This window comes from Brachypodium distachyon, chromosome 3 (genome assembly GCF_000005505.3).
Source record: "Brachypodium distachyon strain Bd21 chromosome 3, Brachypodium_distachyon_v3.0, whole genome shotgun sequence".
Classification (NCBI taxonomy): Eukaryota; Viridiplantae; Streptophyta; class Magnoliopsida; order Poales; family Poaceae; genus Brachypodium; species Brachypodium distachyon.
In genome coordinates, this window is record NC_016133.3 from 48934367 (window position 1) to 48953880 (window position 19514).

Consider the following 19514-nt stretch of genomic DNA (forward strand, 5'->3'; position numbering starts at 1 on the left):
AATAGTAAAAAAAAATCTCATACTTTTTTGGTTGTGTGTTTTTCATCGAGGGCGCAGGGGATGTGATATTTTTTTGTGTCTCGACCGACATGCTGTTGACTGTTGAGACCAATAAGAACTCCCATTTAAAAAAAAACGGAAGAGGGAGAAAAGAAGGCTCCGCGACGCACAGAAGAGAACCTGAAGTGATCCGATCCAAGCCTCCCAGAGGCCAGGACAGCGACGCCGATGATCCTCTCAGAAACTGGCTGAAGCACAAGTGGTTCGTTCTACCTGTGGTCCTTTGCAAATTGCAATGCATAGCAGCACCCATTTGCTATAGCAAAATGGCAAAACGAAAAGCCTGATAAACATGCCACAAGACTGACCACAAATGAACTCTGGGAATCTTGGACCATTCTGTTTTGTTCAAGCAATTCCTGCGAAGGGAAACAATACCCCATGAAATGTCCTCACTCCCCCACGTCACACTCTGTTGCAGTTGCATTATCATCAGTAAATATTTGTATGGTGTGTACTGTGTGGTAACACAACAGTGACAATATGTACGGTAAAAATACCTGACGTCCTGGCATATACTAGTTCCATTTACTTCATATGGACGGTATATAGCACCAGACGGGAGACCACACAAGGAATAGAAGAAATATCTCCAAGAACCTTCCAAATCCAACAACCCTAAGAAGATGATAATGCCAGGCTAAACGCAACACTGGAGAATCAAAACAACAGGAAGGGACATGGATTTAGATCTTCAGAAAAATAAACAGGATGGAGGGAAGCGAGGTCCAGAAGATCCATGCAACTGAAAACAGTCAAGCAGTCGGCTGCAACCTCAGATTATGGATTAGGCGGGAATCTTGCCGATATCCTCTTCCACCACTCATTCCCTCCCACCTCTCAGCCTGAGCTGGGCCACCACAGAAAGCAAGCTCTTCCTTCCATCCACATAGCCATGCTCACTACGCTTCCCACAAACTCCTATGGACACCGCTTCTCCTTCCTCTTCTCTTCTCCATTGATCACCTCATCCCTTTCTTCTTGGTGCTTCTGTACTCAACCCCTGGTCTTTTTGCTTCTGCCACTCCATGTCTCAATCTTCTCCTTTCTTTTCCATCGCCCGAGCACATGCTGGAGCAGGAGGGCGAGCTGCAGCTGCCGCTCTCCTGCTCCGCCACCCTGCCGCTCAGTTGCCACCTAGCATTCACTGTCCGAGATACTTTCCTCTGGCTAAACTGTCACATGCCAAGCCATTGAACTCACACCTTGGGTTTCCGCGTGCCACCCTATCCTCCTTTGCCGATGCTAATGATGGCTCTAGTGCAGAACCAGATGCCTCGGAGGAGCAGAATGGTGGATCTGAGCTGTCAGAGATGGCAAAGGCATTCCATATTTCACCACGAACAGCGATGTCAATCTCTGTGGTGATTGCATTTGCAGCCCTCACCGTGCCACTGGCGATGCGCTCACTGGCCTTTCATGGGACAATCAAAATGAAGATGTTGGCATATCTGACCCTGTTGTCAGGGTTCTACATGGCATGGAATATTGGGGCCAATGATGTGGCGAATGCTATGGGGACGTCAGTAGGATCTGGAGCTTTGACACTCAGGCAGGCAGTGCTGACTGCGGCTGTGCTAGAGTTCTCTGGTGCATTCCTTATGGGTACCCATGTCACCAGCACCATGCAGAAGGGTATCCTCGTCGCGTCTGTCTTCCAAGGAAATGATTCTCTGCTCTTCGCTGGATTGCTATCCTCCCTCGCTGCAGCTGGTACATGGTTGCAGGTACGTTCAATCACTGATAACCCTTCCGAGGTTTGCTATACCATGCCAATCAGATGAGGCAGTCCCTTAGTTCCGTTATCATCACAGAATTACTGAGGATCCCCAGTTTCAGTCTGCAAAAACAGAAGATGTAAGGCATCTTCAGTGGCATATTTCTGATACTAGAATAGCATCATGTATCTTACTACAAGAAATAAGGCTTGACCTTAAGATGTTAATTGATGAAGCACCGGTAAGTTTATAGCACATCTCTGATTCTATGGAACCTACTACATGGGATTATAAGAGAATATTTTAGTCTATGAAGAAAAATCACAACTCAACAAAGGGAAAGAAACATAACAGATTTTTAACAGTTAAATAAATAAATCAAGGTTTTAGCCTGGTTGATACGGAAATTTTGGATGTACATTTTGATTTGGGCTCCAGTTATAGGCAGGCTCTCAATGATCAGTGCAAACTTCATGTGCATCCCAATTCCAATTCGCATAGGTATCTAGAACTTCAAATGACTATTCAACTAGGGGAGGTACACAGATGACCAATTAAGCTAACTGAGCAGACAACAACTATTACAAGGAACAAATATATGCAATTTTGCCTTAGAATGTGCATAAATACATAATTATGCTGGAGTAAGACAATGTTGGTGGATCAATGATTGTGTATTATTAGGTAATATATGTTTCATCTATTTATGCAACGGAGTTACTATATTAACATATGCAATGGAGTTACTATATTAATTAACATGACAGGGTGAAAATCAGTGGCAAAGCCACGTACAAGCGGGAATAGTGCTCAGAGTCCTGGCACCACCACTGGCGATAATCCATTTGCAAATAGCATGCGGCCAGATATATCTTTCATCAATCATCATCACCAAATCTAATGCATCCAGGAATAGTGCAATTGGCTTTACAGTCTTGAAATGTAGCATATTAACATTCATAAGCATCTATCTGAATTTACCTTTTTCTTTCTTTCTTAGGTCGCTTCCTCATATGGCTGGCCTGTGTCAACTACACATTGTATTGTTGGGGCCATGGTTGGTTTTGGGCTGGTATATGGAGGGGTCAATGCAGTTTTCTGGAGCTCCTTGGCTAGAGTATCTTCTTCATGGGTCATTTCCCCATTGATGGGTGCTGCAGTCTCCTTTCTTGTTTACAAATGCATACGCAGGGTGAGTACTAGACTAACTTTACTTCCAACATGCTAAATGAAAAAACAGGCCATATCTGCTGAAACAGACAGACATCTTACTGAGCATATATCATGGTAATTAAAGTCTTTATAAACACAAGAAAAGGGAAGCAAAGTTATTTTTTGTACTAACCATGTTTCACTTCAGTTCGTATACAGCGCACCAAATCCAGGCCAGGCTGCAGCAGCTGCTGCACCCATTGCGGTTTTTACCGGCGTCACTGCAATCTCATTTGCTGCTTTCCCTCTCAGCAAGATATTTTCCATTGCTGTACTGCAAGCATTAGGTTGCGGCGCAATAGGAGCCATCTTTGTTAGCAGGGCAATAAAAAAACAGCTTGGTGACTTACTATCTTCAGAAGCAGAAAAGATAGCATCTGCTAGCAATACAGATGGTCAGCAAGGTGGATTTCTTTCTGACGTTGCTGGCCCTACAGGAGCTCAATTGCAGATTGTCTACGGTGTATTTGGGTACATGCAGGTCCTGTCAGCATGCTTCATGTCATTTGCTCATGGAGGCAATGATGTCTCCAATGCCATAGGGCCTCTGGCCGCAGCTCTGTCGCTTCTTCAAGGCGTAGCAACCAGCGCTGAGATAGTCATACCAACTGAAGTCCTTGCTTGGGGTGGTTTTGGAATTGTAGCAGGGCTTACGATGTGGGGTTATAGAGTGATAGCAACGATTGGCAAGAAAATCACTGAATTAACACCCACAAGGGGGTTTGCGGCAGAGTTTGCAGCGGCTTCTGTGGTCTTGTTTGCATCTAAGCTTGGGTTGCCAATATCTGCTACGCATACACTTGTTGGTGCAGTGATGGGTGTGGGATTTGCAAGAGGGCTCAACAGAGTCAGAGCAGAGACAGTGCGTGAAATTGTGGTCTCCTGGGTGGTCACAATTCCGGTTGGTGCTTTGCTAGCAGTCTTCTATACATTGATCTTGACCAAGATTCTGAAATACTTTATGTGAGTGCTTTATGAAAGATAATTACTGCTTTGAGAGTTACAGTGCGTTGCCCCTTCTTAAATTTTGATCATTGCAACAAAAAAAAGTAACAGTGCATATATGAGCCAGCTCCAAAAGTTTCCAGCAGAAAACAGATATGTCAGAGAGAATAATCATTTTCCTGGCAACAGAGGACATGATTAGGGAAAAAGGTTTTATGCAAAATCATGTTACGGACTCCCAGTTCTCTAATGTACTACCTTATATCTTTTATTTTCTACCACAAGGTGGAATATCATAATTTCTTGTAGAGCTATGATTAATTGATCATAGACATTAGAGATAGATTGGTTTAATGTCACTGTAATTAAGCCACATTCACGATACCGTTGTTTCGGAGGCACTATAAATATGAATCTTTTTCTTTTCATTTTTGTCGGACCAAAATGAAAGAACCGTGTGAAACTGCCACATTGGCAACTGCCGTTGGCAAGAATGTACAATTGTTGAAGGTAAGTAAAACAATTAGATTAAGGGAATTAACAAATAATCAAAGCGTAATTTGCAAAGTAACACTGAATCTATATCTTCAACTACACTACACTGGTTGTGCAACATGTACTTGTGTAACTGGAGAAACAAAGGAACTTTATAATTATAGTTTAGTTACTGACATAATCATCGCTAGGTCATTACAGGATAACTAGGCAAAACTACTGTTGAAAATACTACATCACTCTATTGATTCATTGCTTGCCTGATACTGGATACACGCCTTCCCTAACGATCTACTGGGTTCACAAGTAATAGCTCATCGAAGTTTGAACACCATCTCTCATTCAAAGGATACTAATTTGATCTGTGTGTTTTCTAACTAAATAATATTGCATCTCTAGGGCAGTTGCCACCACCCACTTGCCCTCCTCCAACTCCCTTCTGTAAGCCTGTGCACATTGAAACTGTGCCGAGCCGGAGTTTCTGGTTTGTACGGTTTTTGGTTTCTGAAACGGTATGAAATTTCCTAACCATATTAGTCTCGGTTAGTTCTGTACTGATCCGAAAAAATGTTGGTATATACTGAATTCCCAGTCCCATCATGTGGTCTTGAGCTCTGCCAGCACCACTGCGTACTCACTCTCACCTGGGCAGCTTGAGCTGCTGAGGCCTCCCGATTGGCAATTGTTCACGCGGCCCAGCCAGATAGCAGCTCCGCTGAGACCAGGCCCATGCCTGCTTACTCAGTAGTCAGTACTCCCATGCCTGCCTATTCACACCAGTACTCCCCAGGTACACTTGAAGCTATTATTGCTAGACATCTAATGCACTAATGCTGCTGGATGCTAATGGTCATGCATGTGACGCTAGCTGCTGTCCTGTTACTTGTTTGTTGTGGTTGTCAGTCTAATGCTTGCTGATTGATATGAGGTTATTCAGTCATCAGATACAGAAACTAAAGTAAAATGTTGTCACATAACCTTTGAATTCGCGTCAACTTTGGTTAGTTTGATATTTACCGAAACCATACCAGAATAGTTCTATACATACCGAAACAAAACCATATTTTGATCCATACTGTATTTACCAAAGTTTTAATACCATATTTACCAAAAAACTGTTTATACGGAACCAAATTAACCGAATGCACAGGCCTTACCCCTATCAATAACACTAACATACGCTGATCATCACAATTTAATTGTCAAATTACATGCATGGAGCTTCACAAAAGTAACGTAGGGCAGGGAGCGGTGGGTTGGGGGGGGGGGGGGGGGGGATATTAGTCGTTAGTATCACCGTACAGAAATTTGACCAGGTTCTTATGATGAATTGATGATAGAACACTGATTTACGACTTCCAGGGAAAAAGGATAGAACAGTGGTTTACTTCAAAACTAAAAAGATAGCCAGTTCATAACATCATATCACATATTTTAAATTTTTGACAGGACAGCCATCTAGCGAGCGATAGGATTTTCCTTTAGTTAGTCAATCGATCACAAGGTCAAAATCAAACATGTTAAAGGCCCCTTTATTAACATATTACTATGCCACCTCTACATTATTTGGTTGGTTCATTGTCCTTCTAAGTTCTATGTTCCTTTAGGGATACATGAGCAAATACCACAAAACAATGATGGTAACTTGACAAGCCTAAAAAACACAAGTTACAAGAGCAGGACACAACAGGCGATTAGTCATTCACATAGAATAATGATGTATTTCAATAAAGAGGTAACAGCATATCAAACTAATCCCATAGATGTAATCAAAGGATTGGAAAGCCCAAGCTCTCTAATTGTCGAAAACACCAGGCAGCAAAGCAGAGTAGGATAATAGGTCTAGTAACAAACAAAATTGGGGATCTCGGGCTGCAACAAGCGTACAGATGGGTCAGCCGAAAAGGGCAACGCCCAGGACATGGCGTCAAGCCATGGAACCCGGGGAAGCTGGGCTGGCTCAGCCGGTTTCCTGGTCGAAGTCATCTCCGTCGGACTCCTCGACGTTATCGGCGTCGTCGTCCTCCACCTCCGCGTCGTACTCTTCCTTGATGTCGCTGGTAGGCTTGCCTATGATCACCAGGTTGCTGTTGGTCTTGCGGATCTCGTTCAGCTGAGAAGCGAGAGCAAGCAGGGTCAAAGCACGACGTAAGGCGTTAGCGCCCGCGGGCATGTGGATGGGGGGGGATCACTCAGGAAGGACCGAAGGAGAATACCTTCTCCTCGAGGTCGGACTCGGCCATGGCTAGGAGGAGCTCGTCCTCCTGGGTGGAGGCGGGCACGGGAAGGAGAGTGGACGCTGGGATCAGCGGCGGCGACGGCCACTGGCGCATCATCGCCGGGAACTGCAGCATCTCCGCTTCACCACTTCGGCCGCCGCTACTTGGGTTGGGGCTTGGGGAAACCGGGGAGAGAGCCAGAGAGGGCTTCGAACTGAAAAGTCTGAAATGCGACCGGCCGTGACGGCTTGGAGGCTTCCGTTCGAACGCGGTGGGTTACTGGTCCAGAAACAGGCCCGGCTAGAATTCATGAATCGGCCTCTGTCTTTCCTTCCACTCCTCCTTTCTCGCGGGAAAAAAAGTGAATCGCCCTGATTCCTTCCATCCTCTCCTCCCTGTCTGTCTCGACCTCAGATATAGGTCAACAATGTGATACTCCCTCCGTTTTTTACAGGGCGTATAAATTTTCTGCCTTTTCTATATGGAGTATATGCTTTCGTTTCGTGTTTTTTTAGGACTTTCTCTTTGTGAGCGGTGCGCCGAAACGTTTCTCGATCTTTCCAGGCCCATCATGATTCATTACTATTTTGATTGAGACGGATGTAGAATTTTCGGAACAACCAAAAAGAGGGGGGTGGAAAACGGAGGTTGGAGCTGCCCGTTTTTGTCGCACGGCGCAAAAACCATTTTTCACCACGTACTTATCCATTGATTAATCCACTCTGTCCGTATTTCATGGATCACAAGCAGTGCAGGCGCCCCTGTTCTTTGTCCTCCGAGAATAGCAATTCAGTGCCCACCGTTCAAATTACCCCACGTGAATCTTATAGAAAGATGAACTTATTTTTGTTTTCTCAGTAAGCGGATCGGGTTCTTAAGATTTACAGTATCTGCTAGAAGTCTAGGGTAGATAAGTCGTAATAATCAAATATGGAATGGATCACCGCAAAACGAGTTTAAAATTGGGGTTTGTTTCAAAATTTGCAAATTTTCCGTGGTGCTGGATCAGGACCGTTAATACTGGGTCCAACGGCACAAACACGCATGTGCTGAACAGTCGGCTTCCCTGGAATCTTCAGAGGCCCTCCGCGTCACGTATAAATACCTCCGGGCTCCCGTTTCGCTCTTCTTCTCCAAATATTCCGATCCCTCTCGGACGTCCTATATTCCCCTTCCGGCACAAACCGCCATTCCCATTCAGCCGTCGCCGCCATGGATCCGACGCCGAACTCGCACCCGATCCTGACCTACGTGCTCACCCGCCTCCCTTCGATCAAGACGAGGGGCTCCCCGAGCCTCTCCTCCCCTCGCGACATCGAGCAGGCGGCGGCGCCGCCGTCCCCGTCCCCGCGCGCCCCTTCTGGCCCCGCGGAGTTCGAGCTGGTGGAGCGCATGCCCGGGCTCCGCCACCCCTCCGTCCTCGCCTCCATGACGCGCGCCGTAGCGGACATCTCCCACGCGCGCGACGCGATCCGCCTCCTCGACCCGCGCCCCGACCACGAGCTCGTCGACTCCGCCCGCGCCTTCCTCCGCTCGCGCTCCCAGTCGGCCGGGGATCGGGAGGAGGATGGGGATGTCGAGGAGAAGGTGGCGACGAGCCGGGAGGTGGTGCGGCTGGATGAGGAGCACGAGGCGTACGGGGCCCTGCTGCGGGATGCGGAGGAGAAGCTGGAGAGAGTGTACCGCATGGCGATGCACGGGAGGGAGGTCGTGGAACGGAGCGGCAAAGGAGGGGAGGAGGGATCGGGCGCTGTGGACGAAGAGGTGGTGCGGGTGCTCAAGGAGGCGGAGGAGGGGAATGTGGTGGAGCAGGTGCACCTCGCCGACCGCCAGCTGCACCACCTGCCGGAGCCCTTCGGCCGGATCCGCGGCCTCCTTGTGCTCAACGTCTCACGCAACCAGCTCCAGGTAAGGACTCGTTCTTGCCCACGATGCATTGCTCTGTCTCCGTTGTTGTCGTCGGCCTGCATTGTGTTTGTACAGCCGATAAATATATCAGATTGATCGATGGGAGATTGGAGTAGTTCGTTCCGATCCGGGAAATTCGGACGATCGAGCTTGCCAAAATGGACTGCCTTTCACGATCCAGGATTGCACGGCCCCAAAATGGAATGCTGGTTAAAATTGCTACATTAATAGCTAAAAAATTTGGTGGCAATCGATCCGTCTTTGTTTTTACATTAGGAGCATTTGTTCGTTCATAGATTTCACTGGTTGGAAAATTGATATTTCTGGGATAGGTATGATAGAAATTCTAGCATACATACCGGTCATGCAGACTGTAGAATAGAGATATACGGAGTATGGTACTCTGTCGTTCCAAAAAGTCAATACAAAATTTTATTTCGAAGTTTGACCAATTATTAGGACAACCGCAATGATAGAATTAGTATTGACTCCGTGTCACTTAGAATCAGCGGCAAAATAACACATACAATGAAATTGTGTCTTTGAACAGACTCTAAATGATCTATTAGCATTAAATGTAATGTTGTACAATGATAAAGAGGTTGACTCTTAGTCCACTCATGGCTAAGAGTTGTCTCTTCGTGAAGAGTAGGTTTTTTCCTATCTCTTATTTATCTTTCCTTCACATCACCGAATTACATATTTTAGAAGAAAAAAAACTCAGCAAATTTCAAATGTGGGTCAATTAAGAGTTGATCTTTTGTGGTTGCCCTTAGACTAGTAGTATGATGTCATTTTGACGCAAAATTGATAGGATTAGTTCATACTGATAAAAATTCTAGTGGTATAACTTCAATACGCACATGTCAAATATTAAATGTTCACATTTATGAGAAATGTCTCAGAAATGGAAACAGAGAAAATAGTTTGTTAAAGTTTGACATAAAATTCAGGATTGGGTTCTTCACATTTGGAAGGAGGGAGAAGTAGAATTCATCGGTGACATGTTTGAATTTACTGTCCCGGAGATAAATCAAGTCTTATTTCTCAGAAAAAAAAGGAGGGAGTATTGCAGGTTTACAGACTTCAGAATTTCTCCACAAGGCGACGGGATAACCAACCAACATTGTCAAATCAGGGAGTGCTTTTGTTCCAAAAGCCGCACAAATTAGGGATATCTTACGTGCTATTTTCTCCATCAAACAAAATTATCGCTGACCGAAATGCATTTTCTCCGTTCCCTTGATACTCCATGATCTAAACTCCTGTGCTGTTTTTAGACTCTGTAAGCAAGTCGCGAATGGTGTTCCTCCACGAGGTTATTTAGGTTGCACAAAAAGGGGAGCCTAGCAATTGGTACTCTGTTTAATTTACCAATGGTTTTTGCTGAACATCGCAGACTGTCCCAGATGCCATAGGCGGACTCGAACACCTGGAAGAGCTCCGCCTCGCTTCCAACGCCTTGGTCTCTCTCCCAGACACCATCGGGCTCCTCTCCAACCTGAAGATCCTAGACGTGTCCGGCAACAAGCTGAGGTCTCTGCCCGACAGTATCTCAAAATGCAGGTCACTGGTGGAGCTGGACGCGAGCTACAACGTCCTGGCGTACCTCCCGACGGGCATCGGCCACGAGCTGGTGAACCTGCAGAAGCTCTGGGTGCACCTCAACAAGCTGCGCTCGCTACCGTCGTCCGTGTGCGAGATGCGGTCCCTGCGCCTCCTGGACGCGCACTTCAACGAGCTCCGAGGCCTGCCCGCCGCCATCGGCAAGCTGGCGGCGCTCGAGTCGCTCAACCTGAGCAGCAACTTCAGCGACATGCGAGACCTGCCGGAGTCGTTCTGCGACCTGGTCGGCCTGCGCGAGCTCGACCTCAGCAACAACCAGATACACGAGCTGCCGGACCGCTTCGGCCAGCTGGACCGCCTGGAGCTGCTCTCCCTGGACCAGAACCCGCTCGCCGTGCCGCCCATGGAGGTTGTCGCCGAGGGCGTCGGAGCCGTGAAGGAGTACATGACCAAGAGGCTGCTGGCCGAGGAGGAGCGGCGGAGGAACGCCGTGGAGGCCGCGGAGAGCCCCAGGTCGTCGACTCCCATGGCCTGGCTCTCGCGCAGCGTGTCGTCGTTGAGCACCTGGGTTTCCGGCCAGGACAAGCCGGCGGATGAGGACGCGTTCCTCGAGCAGGAGCTGTGAGAGCGTCTCGGTGCTCGATCGATGTACATACATTTCGCTGCACGCACGCCATAGGAGAATTTTTTACCGGCCAGAATGGGAAAAGGCAGCCAACCATGTGAGCCATTTTTCTTGTTTTCCTCGTTTCTTTATGGTTTCTTACCAGTGTTCGGTTGCTAGTTTCAGTTGTCATGTTGCGTTGTTCAATAATGGAACTTCGCAGCACAGTTAGCTGTGTGGAGAGGGCACGCTGTTGTAGAAATAACAGGTGCATTGGAAGCAGAGTGCCCTCGACTCGAGATATTCAACATTTTTCAATCCTTTCGTCTGTTGTTCTTTGAGACGGGCTGGTTTGTAATTGAGTGTTTTGTCTGAAAACTTCAACTTCTGTATCCCTTACAAACTTGTAATTTTCTGTTCGGTCTTTCTAAATTGACACATTTGCCTATATACAAGTCACACGATAGACGACAATTCTTACAGCTCCGTTTTTCTGGAAGATGACTGCACATTTCAGGGTCTGCCCTACTACAGATTGCTGAAGTTGAGAACCCATGGTAACATCAAACGGCGTATGATTCGTACTTACATTGCCGGTTATACACGGGCCTGCACAGCAGCCTCTAGAGCATGTACGGTTGACTTGAACAAGCACGACAAGAATACTGATAAGAATACCTTAACAAGCAGCCTCTGCAGCACCAGCAGAACTACCCAAGTACGAATTACATACGACCATGCTTTCATTAAGGGGGCCATAAAGCCCATTACATGTAGTTCACCTTGCCAAGGCTACTGCTCTCCAGATACGAGCCCGCGCACATAACACAAGAGTTCTTAACAAGCGACACAGTCGCATCAACAACAGAGTTCACCACACTTCATAAGCAAAGCTACAAGACAACTGTAGCAGCATTATTTACACACGTATAATTAGATATCCATAACTACGTGCTCCGCTCAAGAGCACACGATCTTCACTTGTCCTTCTTCTCCCTGGCGATGAGGTCCATCACAGCGCGCTTGATGCTTCCTCCATTCTTGGCAAGCGCCTCCTTGTTTGTCTCCGTGTCATAAAAACCCTGAAAGAAGGAACAAAACAATGTTCAGTAACATACCGTGGGGGGATGTTCTGTATCAGCAACGTCCAGAATAGGGTATGTGAATCCTACCATTTCATGCAATTCCGCGAGCAGAGGGTCCCATTCATTGACGCCACACAGATCATCCACAGACTGCTCCAGGTTGTACTTATTCTGCCTGAGGATCTCCTTGTTCAGATCAACCTGCTTAAAGCCCATTTCCTCCAGCTCCTGTAGCAGTTTCTCCTCAGTAAGACTATCAATGTCAAGAGGCTCAGATGCCGCCTCAACCACAGGTGTCGCTGAAGGCACAGGCACGCTCACAGGAGCACTTGGAAGCAGACTCGTGGGTACATTGGCAGGTGTAATCACAGGGCTTGTGATGGGTTCAGGCGCAAGCACATACATACTTGGCACAAAAGCAGCATTTGTACTAGACGAGGGAACATCAACAATGGGTGAAGGAGCAGATACAGATGCAGAGGGAGATTTCTTGGGCTCAGAGGCTTCGTGGTGTATTAAAGGCTGAAGGAGTTCCACTTTAGTGCTTTTGACATGTTCACCGAGGACTTGATCGACAGGTTCGATATTGACATCAATCAAATTACTTGTGTTCGTGCTATTGCTTTCCATGGGGAGATTCAAGTTCATAGCAGCAGTCCTGCTATCACTAACAAAAGATGGATCTTCCACCTGCAGATGCATTTAGGATTCAGATGATAAGACAAAAGCAAGTAGATCATACATTCATATAAAGAAGAGCAACAGTAGGATATCAACCTGGATATGAACCCAAACTCGCTGACCAAATTTTTGACCAGAAGGTGATGCCAGTCTCCAGTAAGATATATACCTCCCAGGCCTCTCAGGTGCCACAAAATCAACAGCAACATCCATCTCCTGATCCACTGGGAATCCATTCACTGGAATCTGCACATGCATACCAAGTCAAGTCAGTATTTACTATTTAGGATATTTTATGTCATAATTAACATTCAGCTGAACATGCAATTCAAACTAAAAGCATAAAGTAATGCATATACCTCTAATGGGACAGAGGTCTGCAGTGCAAACTGATCTCCACCAACCCAAATAAGCTGTGTGCCCAAAGGCCACATGATAGACCCATTGTTGTGCATGCGCCAAATCTTAGTAAATGAGGTTGATGGTGACATAAGTGTCCCATCCAGTACAGTAACATCCAAAATGAAGCGGCTTTCAAGTTTCTCCCTCTTCGACTTCATCGCAGCACGTGAATGGATCTTCCGGCACTGGAATCAAGAAAATAATTAATTAATTAACCAATCCAGAGCATACAAATTCATGATGGTGTTCCTATGATTCAACCCTGGGAGCTGCATATCTTTTGTGTACACAAACTAGATTTCGAGGGCTTAGAGATTGATGAGACATCTTTTGAAGGTGTGTACCACCTCCATTACTTACACCGAGCAACATATTCATAAGACTTGTGATACTCACCAAATTAGGGTCCCGAGATAATTTGTGAGGTAAGATTGGCTTGTCTATTCTGGTGTATTCAACCTCATTGCCCATGCGATTAAAGCAGACATCACACAGATCATAATCTTCTTTCCTGTTGGGCAAAGAGGAAAGATGTCAGCGCTAAAAACAAGTGAAGTAGCCATGAACCATTTCTTGAGAAGTAGCTGTGAGTTGCAGATCTTACACATTAGAGTTGTAGCGTGGTCCAACAATTGGTTGCACTCCACAACCATCGCACTGAATCCATCTATGAGAAGTTCGCAGTGAGTTCTCACCGTTGTTACCAGGACTACCATATAGACGTCCAGGAGATAAAAGGCGACCGGGGTAAGGAAATCGTGGGACATGTCCATAGCCCTGAGGTGCAGGGGGCACTGGCGGGAACGGGTGGGGCGCTTTATACATTGGAATGCGCCATTTGGAATCGCTATCTGGTTTTGCATTAGTTTCAGTTTGCCAAATGGACCTTGGCTGGGACCATCCATCTGCCCATCTTCGTGGCTGAAACCACTCATTTCCAAGTACAGTTGGGGGACTCGGACGAAAATCAGGAACGGGAGGAATGGCGACTGGTGCAGCAGATGGCATGACAGATTTCCCCTTCCAGGAAGAGCTGTTACCACCTGAATTAGTGGCGAACAGCAACTCCTCAACAGAAGGATATAATGAAGGTTGTTGGCCTTGAGAAGCTTCCGTAACATGTGCAACAGGGGTCTCTACTACTACACTCTTAGGACCTCCTTTCTCAGATGACTCGGAGTTCTGTGCATTCAAGGGTCGCGAACTCCCCTTTGCCTCAACTTTGGGCTCATCATTAGCTTTGGGATCCACCTGTGCTTGTGGTACACCAGTTGAAGAGCCAGATGAACTATCCACATGCCCATTAGACAGGCTATTGTTGGTTGATGTGATCAAGTTCACAAAAGGTGTTATCAGTCCAGTTAATTGTGGTGGTGCTGCATCAAGTATTTCACGAGATAGCTTTGCAAGGGAATCAGGCTCATGGATAGACTTCATAGCTTCATCAATAGCTGATTTCAAATGAGCCAGTGGATCTTTTTCAATTGTACTGGGTCTCAAAGGGTTTGGTGTGGGTTTTAAAGCTTCATCAATAACTGATTTTATCTGAGCAAATGGATCTTCCTGAACGATGGCCCTAAGCGGCGTAGGACTTGATTCCTGCTGGATGACCTGAGATGCACCAGCATGGCTGTTCTTTAACTGAACATTAATCCTCAGAGGATTCAGCTCCTGCTTGATAGCTGCATCATGCAAGTCTTCGTCATCATCCAGCATGACAACATCCCCGTCCTCATCAGTGTAAGTCAGAATGAAGTCAGCATCCAGGGCGAACTTAAAAGCACTTGCAATTTTGGACCGAAGAGCAGATAAATTCAGAGTGAAATGTGTTCCATTGACATAGCCGTTGAACCTCTTGAGTGTGTCACCATATTTGACCTGGAATATAAGAAAGGAAAAATAAGAACTATGTCGTAGCAACAATCAATCATACTAGTTTCGCACGCCACCATAGTGAACTTTGGAAGGGAACAAAATAAAGGTCAGATATTTATTTCAAATGGAGACCTATAGGGGAGTTAAATGCAGCACCTACTGAGAGGGCAATTGGGGGATGCAAACGTTTAACTAATCCATTGAAAATGGCATATACATGTACCAGTACCAGGGCAACAACTGTTGTTGGAAAATGAGTAATAAATTATGTGCTGTAGGAACAGCAAATGCCAGCCACTTAGGGTTAGGGATCTGAACTATGGGACAGTGGAAGACGACAGGATAAGAAGAGGAGTGTAAAATGCTGGGAAGTAGAAGGAACTCATCTCCAACTCACAAAGCTGGTACTGGGAGTTGGGGCAGAAGGGGAAAGAGCAATGTGAGACTAGGTTTTTGATCATTCTGACCGTTTCTATTGTACTACCTCCGTTCCATAATTCTTGTTGAAATATTACATGTATCTAGACGCTTTTTAGGGATAGATACATCCATTTTTGGGCAAATTTGAGACAAGAATTATGAAACGGAGGGAGTACTTACCTTTTGTTTTCATTTTAAATATTAGTTCTACCGGTACTTATTGGATATGATATCCATTATGGAGACACTAGGTTTTGCAACATCAGTGCTCAGAGGTGAGTGTGGCCTACGTAGGAATCAACACTTGTCTTAGAAAGTTGAGGCATGTTACTGTTGTCACCTATTGAAAAGATGCAATTAGACATGTTATGAAATATAAACTGTATTGTAAACTGTACTCCTACTCAGCTCCCCAACCAAACAATGGATATTAAACTCGTAAATTACTTAAAAGTTGCACAATGCACATAACAAGGAACACTGAAAAGAAGGAAAAGTTATGTACAACATGCTACCATGACATATGATGGGCAAAAGACTAGTCAACCGACTAGTGATTGCATGACTAAAATGATACACTACACGCAACAGTCACAATTGCCACTAGAAATCAAACCATAACCACACTGATGTATAAACGAAGAGTTGGAAATGAGCTACAGTCATATTGCCACTAGAAATCAGATTATATCTATTCTTACATAGAAATTCCGAGTCGGCAATTCGCTGCATCTACCACACTTTGTATACATAAGTTTACAACCATCCGGCAAACAAAATCTATTTGCTTGAGTTTCATGCAATCTGATTAGGCTTGAAATGGAATACAAAAGACCATTGACAAGGACCTAGTGATCCATGCCCAGCTATATTCTTCCCATTCCCGTAAACAGTTCCAGTGTTACCTCCCTTACAGATTCCCATCTTTTACATTATCTTCCCACACCCATGCATCTATAACTAACTCAAATTAAAAAAGAAATCAAGATGGAAGTGATATAACATCATGTATCTGCAGAATCAGTGAATTGTAACATTGTCTTCCTAAAATCAAACTGCCACATCATAAACTACAAACTACTCCCTCCGTCCCATATTAATAGAAAGTCACTTAATATGGGACGGAGGAAGTACTTTAGAATCAGATGCACAGATGGCACTACAAATTGTAAAAGGTCTTTACTAACCAAACACTAATTATGCACGGTTATTCTTCCCAATTTTTACGAACAGTTCCACCGTGTCCTCCCTTACAGATTCCCATTTTTACATTTCTTCCGGTATCCATGCATCCATAACTAACTCAAACTAAAAAAAACGTCAGGATATGAGTGATAACGCATCATGTAATTGCAGTACCATCCGTTTAGAAGTGTTGATAAGTTGGTACATTTTTAACAACAGTTATCTTTTCTTCTGCCTAAAATAAGACTGCTGCGTCCTAAGCTACAAACTACTGTGCTGATCAAAGCAGTAAAACATGTCTAATATGTAGCAACTTGTCCAAGAGATTTGCTTCAGTGCTATGTCCTGAACAGAGTGCAAGATGCATCAATCCACGACCAAATAATACTATCTGTTCATTCTTACCAAAAACATGGTCTAAAACAGATTTTGAGGCAATATAAATAATCGTTCCCACACTGACAAAGTCTAACAGTATCGAGGAACAGAAGCAACACCAAAACTAACTAATCGACCCTATGGTCTACGGATCAGGACCAACCTCGAACACTAATCAAACAAATAGATCTAACATCTCAATTGCTAAACCTGGACAGCCTAAGCGCACAGCCTATTTCACTATTTCACTATTTTCTCCAACGCCTACTGGATTGTATCAAAATAACTGAAACATGGACTCCTTTGGTAGTTCCTAGGAAAGAGAAATAGGAGCATACATAAAGTAACCAAAATACGTATCACTTAAAATTCCTCCGATCAGCGAGCAAACCCGAACCTCATACCGACGGGTGACCGCAAACCCGCCTTGGATGGACTACGCCAATAAAAGAGTACTCCCAATCAATCCCCACTAGAAACGGTCCATCTCCCTCTCGCATCGCATATCCCCTCACTCGCGACACATAACCACAGCTCCAGGTCATAAGAGCTCACCTTGACGACAACATCCCATTCGGAGTTGGGTCCCGGCGCGAGGCCGTCGAACGGCGGCGAGCTCCGGCCGGACATCGCGGCGGAGAAACCCTCGGGAGAGGACGAGGCGGCGATCGTGCGGACCGGCAGGCAGAACCTTAAACGGAGTTGGCGGAGCGAACCCTAGAGAGCGGCGAGGGGGGCGTGCGCTGCGTAGCCGTAAGCCGCAGCGGCGGTGGTGAACGGTGTGGTGGGCGTGGGGGAGAGTGGCGATGTGCCACGGCTCGATGCAAGGGCTTCCTCTTTTATCACGCACACGGCACGCCCCTGTTTCCTTCGGTGCGAAGGTTGGACACCGTTGGGGAATGGGGACTTGCGGGAGGGGGCAATTAAGTCCCGGGCCCACGCGACAGCGACTCAGGCCTCCCACCGTTCTCTAGCGCTGCTGTTGGATTTGTGGATGGGGTTGATGGTAAGAATGCATTCAGCGCCTGCTGTCCTGCTGTGTGGGCTCCGCGCGTGGGGCCTACCTGTCAGTGGCGAGATATGGGTAGCTGGCTCTGTGGGGCCCATATGTCAGCAGCGGGGCATGGATAAGGATCTCGAAGAGATTACCGTATTTTAATCCTGCCAATCTTCTTTCTCCGCAAGACGAGATCCGGCTGGATGTCTGTGGAAGATAGTGAGTGGGCCCGTTGTTGCTACTTTGTCGTCGGGAGCATTCATCATTCTCGGACGGGCCGCTCTTCTTGGCGTGCAAGATGAGGGTCGCATTCGATATTTCGATGAGCGAGCTAAGTAATTTACCGCATATTGTTATGGGTTCTCGTTGACTAAAAGCCCGGGTTTACAGGTTTACTTGATGCATTCACCGATTTTATGTTTGGTCGCTAACCCTCCAACGCAGGCATATTGATATTTGGTGCACTAGCTTCTTGGAGTAAAGTATGCATGCCGTAGTAAAAGTAATTCGATCCAAAGCTTCATAAATACTAACAGGTCGTTTGGCACCCATCATTTGGGTCTAGAATTCTGAAATTCATTTTAAATCCATAAACGAACTTGTTTGGTTGGCACGGAATTGACCATAAGAATTCAATCTCAAATTTTATGAAATTGAACTATAACTAACCCCAATTTCTTTTCAAAAACCATTATTTCTTTGAAATTGTCTCTCACTGTAAAAATTCATGTGGTAGACAAACATGATTTTTGAACAAGGAATTCAAATTCAACCAAATGAAATCCTATCAAAAATTGGATTTCATTTCATTTCAACCAAATGAATTGAAACGATGGTCGCCAAACGGGCTGTAAGAATAAAAGGCAAAACAGGCGCAAATTTAACTAAGAACCAAAGAGATTATTCACAATGCAGTGTGTCTTTTTTGTTTCCTAGTCGGTGAACAGGCTTTAAATCTAGATTTTCTTAATCCAGCGTTCTAGTACATCTTAAAATGCTAATGCATCCAATATGTCCCCAAACTTAATCAGATTACCCTTTGGCTTGATCAGATGACATCGGTAGAAAAAACAAATTCGATTATTTAAACTTTTTTCTCCTCACAAGGTATTTTATTTGTTCGTTGGATCCTAAATTCCTAATCCTAAATAAGAGGGCTAAATTGCCATGGCCAAGGTAACTTCACCTCTAAACGTGAATCAATGAGGATCTATAATTCACGGTAAAAAACATATTCATGGTTGTCTCCTGGCGCATCTCTACACGAAGAGTTGTTGCTGATATTGTGGCATATATGAATGCTCCATAGACTATGTAGTAAAATTCACCTAAGTCCGAAAAAAAGAAGTCCTTACCACCGTATCTTCGAAATAACCACTATACACAAGTCAGTTCTCCTAGTCCTTACCGACGGTTTATCCACATGTAGCCTCGATCCGATGCCTTTAAGTCTGAAAATTTAGTCTTGACCCAATTGGTCGTCATTCCTTGGCAGAGCCAAGGTTGGTCAAGGTAGTCTAGGCTGTGACCAAATTCTAAAAAATAATTATGGGAGTAGCTAGTTAGGTTCGAGGAACTATTGATACTAACATTGAGATGTTCAAATTTGTTGGAGAACAGAGGAGGACATTGATCCGCACATGCATTGGGAAAACAATTCCTAGGCCCCCTACATGGTTAAGCTATCAATGAACATCTATATCTTAAGTCTAACCTTTCCATGCCGTTGTCATCCTTGTTGAGCAGTCGAGCAACATAGAGAAG

At 45.4% G+C, this 19514-nt stretch overlaps 4 protein-coding genes across 4 annotated transcripts; 2 read left to right on the forward strand and 2 right to left on the reverse strand.

Moving 5' to 3' along the window:
- The first annotated feature begins 945 nt into the window (after positions 1 to 945).
- On the forward strand, positions 946 to 4363 carry LOC100827190 (inorganic phosphate transporter 2-1, chloroplastic). Its single transcript, XM_003575222.4, has 3 exons — positions 946 to 1787; positions 2779 to 2970; positions 3139 to 4363. The coding sequence occupies exons 1-3, from the start codon at positions 1089 to 1091 to the stop codon at positions 3955 to 3957; spliced, it is 1710 nt and encodes a 569-aa protein (XP_003575270.1). The 5' UTR covers positions 946 to 1088; the 3' UTR covers positions 3958 to 4363.
- Positions 4364 to 6103: 1740 nt separating this feature from the next.
- LOC100827503 (anaphase-promoting complex subunit 15) lies at positions 6104 to 6922 on the reverse strand. The gene is made up of 2 exons (XM_003575223.4): positions 6647 to 6922; positions 6104 to 6543 (listed from the first exon to the last, which is right to left on the reverse strand). The coding sequence occupies exons 1-2, from the start codon at positions 6782 to 6784 to the stop codon at positions 6391 to 6393; spliced, it is 291 nt and encodes a 96-aa protein (XP_003575271.1). The 5' UTR covers positions 6785 to 6922; the 3' UTR covers positions 6104 to 6390.
- An 873-nt stretch (positions 6923 to 7795) lies between these two features.
- Positions 7796 to 11558, forward strand: LOC100823788 (plant intracellular Ras-group-related LRR protein 2). Its single transcript, XM_003572628.4, has 2 exons — positions 7796 to 8557; positions 9957 to 11558. Exons 1-2 carry the CDS (start codon positions 7862 to 7864, stop codon positions 10746 to 10748), a joined length of 1488 nt encoding a protein of 495 aa, XP_003572676.1. The 5' UTR covers positions 7796 to 7861; the 3' UTR covers positions 10749 to 11558.
- Positions 11387 to 17595, reverse strand: LOC100826577 (protein NBR1 homolog). Its single transcript, XM_003575220.4, has 7 exons — positions 17309 to 17595; positions 13500 to 14773; positions 13292 to 13406; positions 12853 to 13080; positions 12590 to 12739; positions 11900 to 12502; positions 11387 to 11809 (listed from the first exon to the last, which is right to left on the reverse strand). Exons 1-7 carry the CDS (start codon positions 17381 to 17383, stop codon positions 11705 to 11707), a joined length of 2550 nt encoding a protein of 849 aa, XP_003575268.1. The 5' UTR covers positions 17384 to 17595; the 3' UTR covers positions 11387 to 11704.
- Positions 17596 to 19514: the final 1919 nt, after the last annotated feature.